This window comes from Pangasianodon hypophthalmus, chromosome 19 (genome assembly GCF_027358585.1).
Source record: "Pangasianodon hypophthalmus isolate fPanHyp1 chromosome 19, fPanHyp1.pri, whole genome shotgun sequence".
Lineage (NCBI taxonomy): Eukaryota > Metazoa > Chordata > Actinopteri > Siluriformes > Pangasiidae > Pangasianodon > Pangasianodon hypophthalmus.
Window position 1 is genome coordinate 1598546 of NC_069728.1, and position 12465 is coordinate 1611010.

The 12465-nt window shown below is 38.5% G+C and overlaps 1 protein-coding gene across 5 annotated transcripts; it reads right to left on the reverse strand.

Annotated features, from left to right (window-relative positions):
- Window positions 1-833: 833 nt before the first annotated feature.
- LOC113523917 (uncharacterized) lies at window positions 834-11759 on the reverse strand. Of its 5 annotated transcripts, none has more exons than XM_053241939.1 (13): window positions 9982-11759; window positions 8418-8542; window positions 7600-7689; window positions 7357-7428; window positions 6359-6406; window positions 6130-6257; window positions 5479-5874; window positions 5023-5159; window positions 4841-4934; window positions 4373-4708; window positions 4110-4294; window positions 3861-3984; window positions 834-3686 (listed from the first exon to the last, which is right to left on the reverse strand). In XM_053241939.1, exon 13 carries the CDS (start codon window positions 3326-3328, stop codon window positions 1913-1915), a length of 1416 nt encoding a protein of 471 aa, XP_053097914.1. In that variant the 5' UTR covers window positions 3329-3686; window positions 3861-3984; window positions 4110-4294; window positions 4373-4708; window positions 4841-4934; window positions 5023-5159; window positions 5479-5874; window positions 6130-6257; window positions 6359-6406; window positions 7357-7428; window positions 7600-7689; window positions 8418-8542; window positions 9982-11759; the 3' UTR covers window positions 834-1912. The 5 variants fall into 5 exon arrangements, with proteins under 5 accessions (XP_053097914.1, XP_053097913.1, XP_053097912.1 ...); XM_053241938.1 differs by having other exon boundaries at window positions 5479-5600; window positions 5690-5874; window positions 6130-6406; XM_053241937.1 differs by adding an exon at window positions 7881-7913 and having other exon boundaries at window positions 6130-6406.
- Window positions 11760-12465: the final 706 nt, after the last annotated feature.

Sequence of the window (12465 nt, forward strand, 5' to 3'; positions counted from 1 at the left end):
TCTACATAGATTGGCCTTTGAAGTAAACCTTTAGCCCATTAGACGACTGATATCATTATAGTAAACAAAACACCTACCACCGGTGCTGGGCAATCGCTTGGCACTGCCACGCCGTCTCTCCAAGGGAGTTGAAGTAGGTGATGCACCTTTTGTCTACATTGTAATGCTAAAACAGAAATAATTGAAGTTATAATAATCATAGGACACTAACTGCAATACTATTCACTGTACCTTCTGGCCAAGCATGCAGCCCTGACATGCTCCAAGTTCCATATCCCAACACCTCAGACCAGCAGCAAGTTCACACCAGATTATATGATCACAAAACAGGGCTAGATGATAGAAAAGTACATATAAACACTTACTATAGATCTCTAATAATTGTGTTCTGGTGTCAGAAAGCAAGTGTTAGAGAACCACACCAGCTTTTTTTTGACATGTGGTTTCATATGTATTGATACAAAAATCAAGGTGCCCTTTTTTCATGATCTTTTACCTAAATAAAAAAATCTTGGTAGATTGAAAGATATTTGTACACAGCAAAAAGTCCGGTGTTGATTTAACTCCCAGAGAGTTGATTTCAACACTTTTTCAGAGTTTATATAGCTCCACACTTTCCGGAGTTAAAGTAACACTTTGAAAGTAGTTACAAATTTAACACCTTATTAGAGTTCATTTTTTTGACTCTAAAACGTGTTAAAATAACACTTAAAGGCATTCAGAATTCAACACTTATCAGATGCATGTTTTAGCAGGGTAAAATTAGTTACACTCTGTTCTAAAAATATCTAAAACACTTAGAAAGGAACTGAAAACACAAATTAATTTATCAACTTGTTTATTTTTAATTCTCCCTTGCAGTACACTTAAAAGTTTCATTAAACCATAACAAAAGAAGGTATAACATACAAACCTTCATCTGCAACACTGTATGAGATTTGAACATCAAATGGCTTATAATATAAAATCTTAGACATTTTTAAAATACACTTTTCCTCACTTCGTAGTACTCTAAAAGCATGAAAGTGCTCATCAAATGTCTCTGTAAACAGCTTGTTTGACAGTAAATAAATGTTATTGTCAACCAAAAGTACATCACTTATTTGACAAAAAACTGGAATTGTATCTTCCATTGCACTGCAAACAGCAAGTCCAGCTCTGTATTCTACACCATCACCTTTAACCCAACTTGTTGAAAAAACTTCTTCTGACAACAACATTTGAAGAATTTCATTGTTGACCACATTCTCAGGTCTAAGGGAAAATGATTTAATTGGCCCAAACTCATTTTGTTTGAGGGTAAAGGTTTCCCAGTGATAAGCAATGACCATCTGATGTCTTTTAGCCAATGATTTTGTGATGTTTTTGAAATTTTTGAAAAAGTCTAAATAGCTTGTGTTTGGCCTCAAATCTCATAGACCACATATGTAATAAGGGGCCAATTTTCCTTATAGAAGAGGGGTAATGGATCATAAAATGATGCTTAGGTAACAAATTTTTATGTGGATACAAGGACTTAAATAGTTTGTGGTGGTCCACAATCAAATGCTTCAAATAAATTGTCATGCCTGTAGTTAAACAAGGTGAAAACACAATGTTCATTATTGGAAGCAACAGCAACAATAAACTCCAGTGTTTGTTTCCTGGAGGAACAATATCACCAAACAAAAGTGGGAGGTTTTTCGCAAGACACAATGTCTGAATGGAATTTAAACCAATTCCATTATAAGCACTCTCCAATATAACCTTTGTGGGACGGTTTTTACGTTCCAAAAACCCATAATCAAAGGAATAAATCCTTGAAAGTAAATCCTCTTCCGAAATTAAGTTTTGTGTGAGATATCCAAAAAGTAATTTCATTTCATACTGAGCCACACCTTCAAGAAGATCATGCATTATATCAAATGAGTAGTTATAGCAAACATGAAAATACTTCAATGTGTTTAGTGTAGATTTTTTTTTTCAAACCATTCAGTGACCTCAACTGTGGGTTTTCTTGGAGAGACTGACAATGCATTTCATAAATTTCTTTTCCACGAAGGATCACTTTAGGATCGTCTTCACTGTACACTGTTTGAGAATCATTTTTATCAATTAAACAAAGTCGACAGAAATGATGGCTACTAAATGACTCAATAAACCCCAGTATTGAGTGCATCCCTAGATTATCTCCAGTTATCTGTGCAATTGTGCCATATATCTGCTCATCTGAAAATGGAAGACTTAATCCTTGGCTTTCCAGTACTTTTATATCATTTATCAATGGTTCCAGTATAATATCAAAGCCATACTTACTTATATCTTGTGTGTGAAAGAGTGACAACAAATTAATGTTCATTAGAACAGAATTAAATTTTGGGGGCAAGTTTCTTACAATAAAATAAAGACAGCCAATTTTGTGAATGCAATGTTTGGAGCCAAGGGGATTGGCCGTTTCAAAATCATCATAATATATTTGAATTTGTAAAGCATGTTTCTTTGTTGTAAACAAAGGGTGGGTTTTAAAATAAGTACCATCATTAAAATCTGAAAAAGTGTCAGGCTCTGATCTACAGTCTTCCCTTAGGAGATCACAAATGTCTGAATTTCTGCACATGAATTTCAACGTTTCTAAAATCGGAACATATATAAAAGTATCTTTCACTGGTAGTTGGTCGTAATTACCAGATTTCTGATTCAGTCTGCTGTCATATCTCACTCCAAGTGTAATCTCAACTGGCTCAACAACTCCCCATTTTTCTTTGAAGTATTTATTTCTTTTCCATTCTGTATTCAGATTTGTGAATGTATTTTCAATTTTTTTAAAAGATTCATCTATTACAGATTTGTACGGGTCACTTGTAGGTAAAGCTGAAAGCATGTTATGCTTTGCTTGTGAGTGAAGCTCATCTGTTAGGTCCTCTAAATCTCCGACAATTGATGACACTAAACTATTTGGAATCCCACTTGATTGTAATTTCGCTACAATTGATTCACACAATTCTGTAGTACGCCTGGAATCATTGTTACCAGAGGAAGTACTGGAACAAGGAGACTGGTGCTGAGGATTAATTTGGTCCTCCAAAGAATCTGCTTGAGATGTGCTTACAACCGGCTCACTTAAGGAACATGCAGCAGTTGAAGTCTGAGCAATTTGCTGAACATTGCTATGAACATTATTAAGGTGTTTACGAAATCCGGCATATGTTTCAAACTGATGCCTACAACCGTGCTGAGAACAAATCAAGCTGAACTTAGATCCAGGATAGTAACTATGTTCACCTCTTAAATGAGAAATCAACTTTTGACTGCAAGGGTGCTGTTTCTTACAAATGAAACAGATCAGCATCTCTCAACATTACAATGCGCTGCAATTAAGATAAGGTTACTGTCTGGTTAAGCAATCTGGCTCTCAAGTCTTTGACTCTGGGTGACTCCTTCATTTGCCCCACATCAATGTTATACACTGTTGTCTGCAGGAACGTGTAAAAGTTGACAAGTGCTCTGTGATAAGACAAATTAAACACAAAATGTGCTTTGAAAAGTTCATCAAATGCCCCTAGAGAGCGGTTTGCCTGACACGGAATCAGATGCTTGTCCAAGGTGATGTAGAAGCTTTCAATCTTGCTTTTCTGACGTCCAACAGCAAGGAGGTACGGATGCTGCAGCTGGGTGTTGTTGAGATGTTCCTCCAAACTGCAGCATGACTAGGGTTGAAAAACACCAAACATTAGACACAAACATTATGTGCAGCAACAGAGAAAGCAACATAATAAAAATCACTGTTGAATCATTAACTCATTGTCTAGTGCAATATAGCAGTGACTGAATAATTTCATTCCTCTTTGAGAAACCCACAACACACTGAATAATAAAACTACCTTATGAAAGATGACAAGTCTTTTACAGCGTCACATGCACTAATTTTTGGACACTTCGGTCCTCCTGGTGATGGTGGAAGGAGATGAATCAGCAACAAAAGGGATGCCATTTCCTGGTCATGAACTAAAAACAGAGATTTACATAAATTAACTGGCAACTTTAAGTTTGACGAGGACACAGAGCCACTGAGTTGTAAACATTTGTGTTCAGCCTACACTTCTAGAGTTAACAGCTTCAAGTGTACTTACTTCTTGTTTCATCAGGATCACTTTCTTCAGGTGTTTCAGCTGACAGCAACAACTGTGTCAACTCTGGTGTTGAAAGCCAGTCGCTTGGCCTCTTTTATTACATTTGGTTTGAAGAACATGTCCCACTTCTGAAGCAGTCTGGAGGAAGTCTCATCATCAAAAAGCAGAGTGAAGTCTTGTTCCACCTTTAAGAAAGATGATATTAAACTATAAATAATACTCTCAAACTGTATGCTATTGAAAATATGTTATTCTAAACTTACCAGCCCTTTTGTGTCCAGAAATCTTGGGAAGGTAGAGAGGATATGAACGGTAAAGCCCGGATCTTTGATAAGCTTCTGCCGATGTTCAAAGGTCTCTCTCATTTTCTGAAAAATTTGGGACCTGTCTGTGGTGTGATTGAGTAAAGACATGGCTTCTTTGCAAGCATCCCCATGAAGTTGCCCTGTAAAATTAGTAGCCCTTTGGCCTTTTGGTCCTCCAGGTGTAACATCAAGAGGGCTATCAGGTGGCAAAGATCCTCAACGGATCTTTCGAGGGACCGTTTTCATACGCCAGGCGATATATCCTGTGTTGCTTGCTGGATCATAGAAGTGTTCCTGAAAACATTACAGAAATTGTAAGCAAGTATAAGACAAAATCTCAACAAATTCAATTTTAATGAAACAATCTGTGTCAAAACATTGCAAGTACCACATGCAAAACCAGCTGAGCAAAACCAACAAACTTACATAGCCTTTCTTGGAATACGGATCTCTCAGAGAAGGAAACAACATCACTATGCCTAAAGCATACTGCTATCTGATTGCTTTAGTGGGGAGTTGCCTAAAAGAAGATTTTTTCAAATTATTAATCTTAATTTATGCAATAACCATGCAGTTATTTGGGAAAACAGGAAATGCAAAATGAATACCCATGTGTTTCAATCAGGTGAGCCACCAGTATATTTATCATTTGTCGTCTTGTGGCATCTGTAAGCGTTTCTGTTGCTTGATACTCCTGTATTACTGCTTCACCACCAGACTTGGATTTTAGCACATCTTCAATCAACTAAATAAAACAAACATGAGAATGGTAATTATATTTCCAGAAACTCAGAGCAGTTAACCAGAAATTAAAATTTTTCTTAATCATGTCTGTCCAAACTTACAAGATTGATATCTTCAGAACACAAATGAAGATATGTTTTTTATAAAATCTGACGGGTTTCTGTCCGTGCTTTTTTTTGTATACATTTTTTTAAGATATATCATTTAATATAATGAAATGGTTTATAAAAATGTTTGCTGCATAAAAATTGTCAAAAGGAGGAAGAGAAAGCTCTCATCTCTGTATTCTTCAGATAAATGAATGACTTCTGAGTTCTGACCTGTTTAGCAGATGCTGATGCTGCCTCCTCAGTTCTTTGTCTCTTGTTAGGGACTTCATTTAAGATGACAGTTGATGCACTTGAGCTACTGCTGGAGTCAGACATCTCAGAAGAGAAGGAGTCTGAAAAATCAGCAAATATTAGAAATACAAAAATTGATGACTACTACACAAATCTTATTTTTAAACATGAAAAAGCAAATGTCGCATACTTATTGTGTGCTTAATGATTGGCTCCTTATTTAAACTCAATAAAACTTATGATCATTGGAGAAAACACTCAACACCACATTGCCTTGTCCAATGAGGTCACTGAATATTTCTTCATCAACTTCAGTCCCTGATGCATCCTTGTACATAACTGTTGCATCTGGTGGCAAGCAAAATCTCTCAATGACTGAAAAAGATAAAAAGATAAAAATTAAACCCTTTCTTGCTTCACAGCTCAATTATAAATACACATTAATCTGATGCTAACAATTCAATTAAATTTTGAAAAAAAAAATCATTATTTACGTTGCATTATAGCATTCAAAAGTGTATGCTTAAAGCAAAGAAATCATTATGAAATGACCCAGGCGATATATGCAAACTATTTTATTATATTTTAATCATATATGTAATCATTTTAATCAAGTGAAATAAAACAAACCTTTTAGGTGAAACTGATGAAAGTCAAAAAGTTCTTCAATACGATCCAACTTCACATACTTCTGCTGTTCGCCGTAGTTCACCTGGACCAGCATTTTGACACGCAATGGCGACTGACAAAACAATTAACTGCAAATGAAAAAAACGTAGAGCTGACGACATATCGTTGTAGCATTAACATCTGATGTGCCGATGCACAGTCTCCTCACAGAGACGATGTAAGCCTTCACCTCGACAGTAAGCGGTGTGCAGTCCTCCAGTGGCAAATCAACCACACCCTATTTTAATAAAAAAAGAACTTTAAATTACGGTACATTATAGCTTTGAGCTTATTTTCTCAGAACTCTTATTTCTGCAGAACTCAACATTTTAAAAAAGCTGATAAGCTTGACGTTACCTCTATGGAAAGTTGGTATTCTAAGGAATCATCTGCAAATTATATGCTTCGCGCGGTAAAGGTTGGCACACAATCAAGTCCCATTCAGTTTTATAGCACTTTACAATACAGATTTTGTCAAATCAGCTTTATGTTTATATAAACATTTAAACTTAGGCAATAGTTGGCGGCTCTGCAACCCCCGAATCAGCAAGCCAAAGGCGACAAAGAAAAATTCTTAACTTTTTGACGGTCCCTATTTTGTTAACCGCGCTACATTGGACATTTGCAAGCAATTAATTAAATCGTGGCTATATTGAAATTATTCGTCAAACGTTACGTAGGCTATATACAAACACATGCATACAAGAACAAACAGAGAAAAGATTTTTGTAAATCGTGGCCACACTGTAATAATTTTGATTAAAATACATTAGTGCAATTGTGCCCAAGTCTTATCTATGGTTCCATACTACATAATCCTGTACTACTGTTAAATTAATTGCATCAATCAAATAGTTCAATTCAATTTAATCCCAAGGCTACTTAACCTTCCAAACTGCACGTGGATAATGGCGGCGATCTAGAAATTTCTCCAACTGAATTGCGAGGGCGGAGTATAATTGCGTCTCTCTGAGGAGTTATTTTACCATTGATGATCAACTCCCTCAATTAACTCCAACACCCAGCCCAATTTAACTCCAAATGGGTTAAAATTACACTTTGAGAGTTCAAATGAACTCTAAAATGTTTAACACCAAAATTTCAACTCTCCAGTTTTTGCTGTGTATAAAGGCAAGAATAAACTGGAATCAAGATGAAATGTTTTGTCCTTAAAAATGTGTGACTCACAAAAAAGCTCCAGTGATTGCCACCCTCAAGATAAGTGCCAAACACCTCTGTTGCCCCTTCCAAAATGTTATTCTGTAATTCAGAAAAGACATTCAAATAAATAAAATGTAACCTAGTGCATATGACAATCATCTACAGAGTCAGAATGCTGTTTAATTAAGCTCAGTGAAACCTAGCAGCTATTCATTTACATAATATATAGCAAAAAATATGCAGATCAGTGACAAAACCATTGCATCATACCTTGAGAAAATAGTGGCTCTTTGCCCTTTTAGATCCATCCAATATTTTTGTGAGTCCCCGACAATTGATATGTACAACACCTGGGCGATTCTAAGTGCAGGCCAAGGAACAATATATTATTTTTCATTTCAACAGAGGTGAAGAAATAAACATATATTTCAAATCAAGCTAATTCTGCAGTTTAAAAATTACATTTCTTTGCATATCTTTAATATTTATGTACACATATATTATGTTATTTTTTTATGTATCCAATTCAAATTATTGCCAGTGCTTTCTACCTTGCTAAGAACATTACATATGGAATCCATGACCTGAAAATTTTAAGAAAAAAAAAAGAGGTAAAGCTCAATATTGTGTCACAGAGAAATATAGTGAATCATTTATCACTAGTCCTGTGCTAGACTGGATCTTTTTGGTTCTGTAAATGAAAATGTAAAATAAATAAATAAATCAATAATTAAATAAGATTATGCTTGGTTCACAAGAGAGGAAGTGATTTAACCCTGAAACAGACTGGAACGGAGTACAAAATGTTGGAGGCATACGTTACTGCTAGAGCAAACACACAAAGCATGTTATTTATTTTTATGTATTCTGGGCTTTCTGCAAGTTAATTTCCCAGTTTGCATAAATGTATTTTGGTGTCTTTTGGCATCTGGCAACCGAAGAAAATAGACAAAATATCTTTGTCAATCATATGCAGAACTTATAAATTAGACAGAGGCCATGAACATTTTCCTTGATGGTAGGAAAAGTGGACAGGAAATAAGTATTGAAAATTTACATAGCCATTTACTATAAGGATATTGATTTACCTTGTCAGAAACCTTGCTGTCCTCCATTAACGTGTTTAAACTTTGCACTTGGATGTTATATGGCCCCACACTTCCTACTGTGAATGCTGGCCTCCTATTCTGGAAACGCATTAATGCCTTAACATCTACAAAGATGAAGAATAATTAATAGATGACACATTTTGCAAGCACACTGGGTTCTCATTAACAATAAAAAAGCACGTTTGATAACACTACATAAAAAGTTTATAACAACATGGTGTGCATTGTGTTAGACTTTAACCATGTTAAAATTTACCTTCCATCATATGCTCTTAATGCAACTTGCTGTCCTTTAAATACATAAGCTACAGTTAAGACAGTTCGTCTTTAATTATAAGCATGTGATTTACATGACTGAACAGATTTTGGGTGCAGTATTTTTCTTTGCAAAACTATTTTGATGATTTGAACACATTTAATAAAGCAGCTCATATTCATATGATGGAATGAAGACAACATCACGTGACAGAATAAAGTCCGACTCTCTAACCATTAGGCCATGACCGCCCCCATGACCGCTCCCATGACCGCCCCCATGACCGCCCCCCATGACCGCCCCCCATGACCGCCCCCATGACCGCCCCCCATGACCGCCCCCATGACCGCCCCCATGACCGCTCCCCATGACCGCCCCCATGACCGCCCCCCATGACCGCCCCCATGACCGCTCCCCATGACCGCCCCCCATGACCGCCCCCCATGACCGCCCCCATGACCGCCCCCCATGACCGCCCCCCATGACCGCCCCCATGACCGCTCCCCATGACCGCCCCCATGACCGCTCCCCATGACCGCTCCCATGACCGCCCCCCATGACCGCCCCCCATGACCGCCCCCCATGACCGCTCCCATGACCGCCCCCCATGACCGCTCCCATGACCGCCCCCATGACCGCTCCCCATGACCGCCCCCATGACCGCTCCCCATGACCGCCCCCATGACCGCTCCCATGACCGCCCCGCCCCCGCCCCCGCCCCCTGCCACTAACTGTTAGACAAACAGTATCACTATAAGACTAGGGGAAATCGTGTAACAGAATAAATCAGTGACGACTTGAGGTCAACATATTCATATGATGGTCTGAGGGTCTCGCATGGCATCGCGCTGCAGTGTCTGATGGACCGAGCTGAACTGATAAACGGTTCTTGCGGCGCGTTTCAAACCAGCGCTGTTTTGTTCATACGCGACAGAAACGGCATCAATAAATGAGATTTTGGGAAACTTTGCCGTGGCACCAGTGCGAGCGCTAACAAACTTTGTCGCACCGGCAGAAAAATGCGATCATTTAGTCGCAGTCTGTAGTTTTTTTGTTTGTAGCTAGGCAGACTATAAAAATAATATTAAAATCTAAATGTTCTATCGGACCGTTTCATTCTGAGCCAAATGCTCATCAGTTTTGACTGGTATCAACACTTAACTCACCAGTTATTCGAAGGTGGAAAATGCTAATCTAAAAAACAAATATCCATTTTTAATGATCATCAGCCGTAGTAGCAAACAACTGTAAATTAATAAGGAAATGTGAAAGCTGTGTTGGTCTTACCTTGTAACTTGCGTGCTTGACAGAGGGGTTTTGCCGTTTTTTTTTTGTTTTTTTTTTTAAACTTTGGCGGAATCGGCAGCAGCACGGCACACCTTGATGACATCATAAACGTTGACTGGCTCGCGCAGTTGTTGTCCCAGGAACATCATAAAATATATTGGTCTCAGGACAGCAACCACTTGGCAAAATCAGGTCGTGCATTCCACCCTGTTCTGTAGTGAGCTCACCTTGATCGTCACCTCTTCTACTTGATTGTTCATAAACTCAAGCGCCTCAGTCACACTGTTTAACGAACTCGTATTATCTTGCACTGTTGTCTCGAGGGATTGCATGCGATTCAGAAATTCCAACTGCTTTTTTTTCAACTCGCTCCAAAACTTCCATCAGGTGTAAATTGGAGACTTGATTGTCTGATTGTCCGACGCCACTCTGTCGACCATTTTCGATTTTTTGGAAGGTGGTTTAGGAGTTTCAGGCAGGGGAATTTCCGATCCAGATGTATTCGCTGTGTCATTCCCCTTGAACGCAGCCTCCAGAGATTTTCTCGCGTAAGAATGCATGGCACCTCGAACAGGCCTATCTTCTTCCATCGCGCTCATTTGAAAAGTTAGAAAAACGAAAGAAAGACGAAAAAAAAGACTTACTTAGATCAGTAAAGAAATTATTATTAGTTTAATATGTGTCAACTGCACAACAAGTGCAGAGTTTCAGCACATGAATGTTACTCCGTCGCCATCTTGGCCCCCTCTCCCGGGGTTCAGTAATGTAGCACACTAATTACCAAAATAAAAATAAAAATGGCACTTCGTGTCAAAATGCTCCGGTTCTACGTTATGGTACATAAGGTGGCTCTAAGTTGCAGTTACGTTTTATTTTCACATAATAAATAAATTTGGTTGCATGAAGACGTGATGGTGTACCAGTGGACTTACCTCTTGACGGATAGGGTCGTATTAAAGGGAATTTTTAAAATGGATCGCGGTGGTCGGGTTTCTTGGAACTTGCTGATGACATCAGAGGGCAGTGATTGGTTAATAAAAATATTGTTCCAGGAACAACAAAACAATGTTAATCCAGGAGTACGTCTTACTTAGCTAAATCACTGCGAGCACTGCGACCCACTTGCAATCACTTGTCACAGTGTCAGATGAGTGCAGGACAAAAATACACAGATCAATATGTGGAACAATAAATACACAGGACAATAAATGCACAGAACATAGACTGTAAAGTGTAAACTATTTTGTAGTGTAGCAGCAATAAGTATAGCAGCAATATTGGCAGCAAAAACAAGTTACATGATGCAGCTTTGCAGTGGTATTTAGTCATACTGGGTTAGGTGTTTGACTAGCCCACGTGAGAACTGGGAGGCAGCAGGGTGTTGAGTAATCTGATTGCCTCAGGAAAGAAACTGTTGTGGATTCTGCTGGTGGTTGGACGGATGCTCCTATACCTTCTGTCAGATAGCAGGAGAGTGAAGAGTTCATGAGAGGGGTCGTCCACAATGCTGGTGGCTTTGTGGATGTAGTGGTTGTTTGTAAGAGACGTCGATAGTGATGATAGATGATGATGATAGATGATCTTTTCAGCTGTTTTCACAATCTGCTGTAGGGTCTTGCGGTTGGATGCCCTTTATCGTCTCTGTAGAAGGTGGTGAGGATGGGAAGGGGGAGTTTGGCTCTCTTCAGTCTCCACAGGAACTGGAGGCACTGGTGGGCCTTCTTGGCTAGGCAGGTGATGTTGAGAGTCCAGGAGAGGCCTTCCGTCATGTGCACACGAAGAAAGTTGGTGCTTCTGAGCATGAACTTACTGTATGTAGAAATAATGTTGAAACAGCCTGCAGTATCTACTCCACTTCATTTCACACTATCTAGAATTTTCAATGTATTATATCAACCGCTACTGTGCAGCATGAGAGCTCATCGTAATCTCATAGTTGTGAAGCACTAATTAAAATGTAACCTTGTCTCTTGTGTTTGATGTAAGTCACATTCACATCTAAAATGATTTAGATACGTTTGAATACATCTGCTTACTACTGCTTAAAATAGCCACATTGTCTCCTGTTTGATGTAAGTCACACTTGCCTCAAGACTATAAAAATAATTCCCCATTTTCAAAGAATGGTCGGGTGGGGCAAGTCAGTTGGGGCAGGCTGGATTAGGTAGGCTGAGTGAGGCAGGCAAGGTGTGGTAAGGGAAACAGAATGAACTTCCTGTCTAGCACACATAGGCAAAAGGCTACATATTTTAAGACAAAAAAAATCTTTCCCACATATTAAAAAAGTAGATCCTTACAGTATAAACACATCAACACATCCTACACGTGATATGGCCAATCACAAAAAAAGCAACCAAAAAAAAACACCAACATCTTTGGGTTCAGGAGTGAAACATCTGAGGACCATCACACCCAAAAGAGGCCAACTAAAAGTCAAAGTAGAAGTACTTGCCAGTTATGTTATATATCTCCTGAGCCATCTCG

What these genes read in the sequence shown, in the direction of transcription:
- LOC113523917 (XM_053241941.1), bottom strand. Translation starts at nt 3,328, where the DNA reads ATGCTGATCTGTTTCATTTGTAAGAAACAGCACCCTTGCAGTCAAAAG.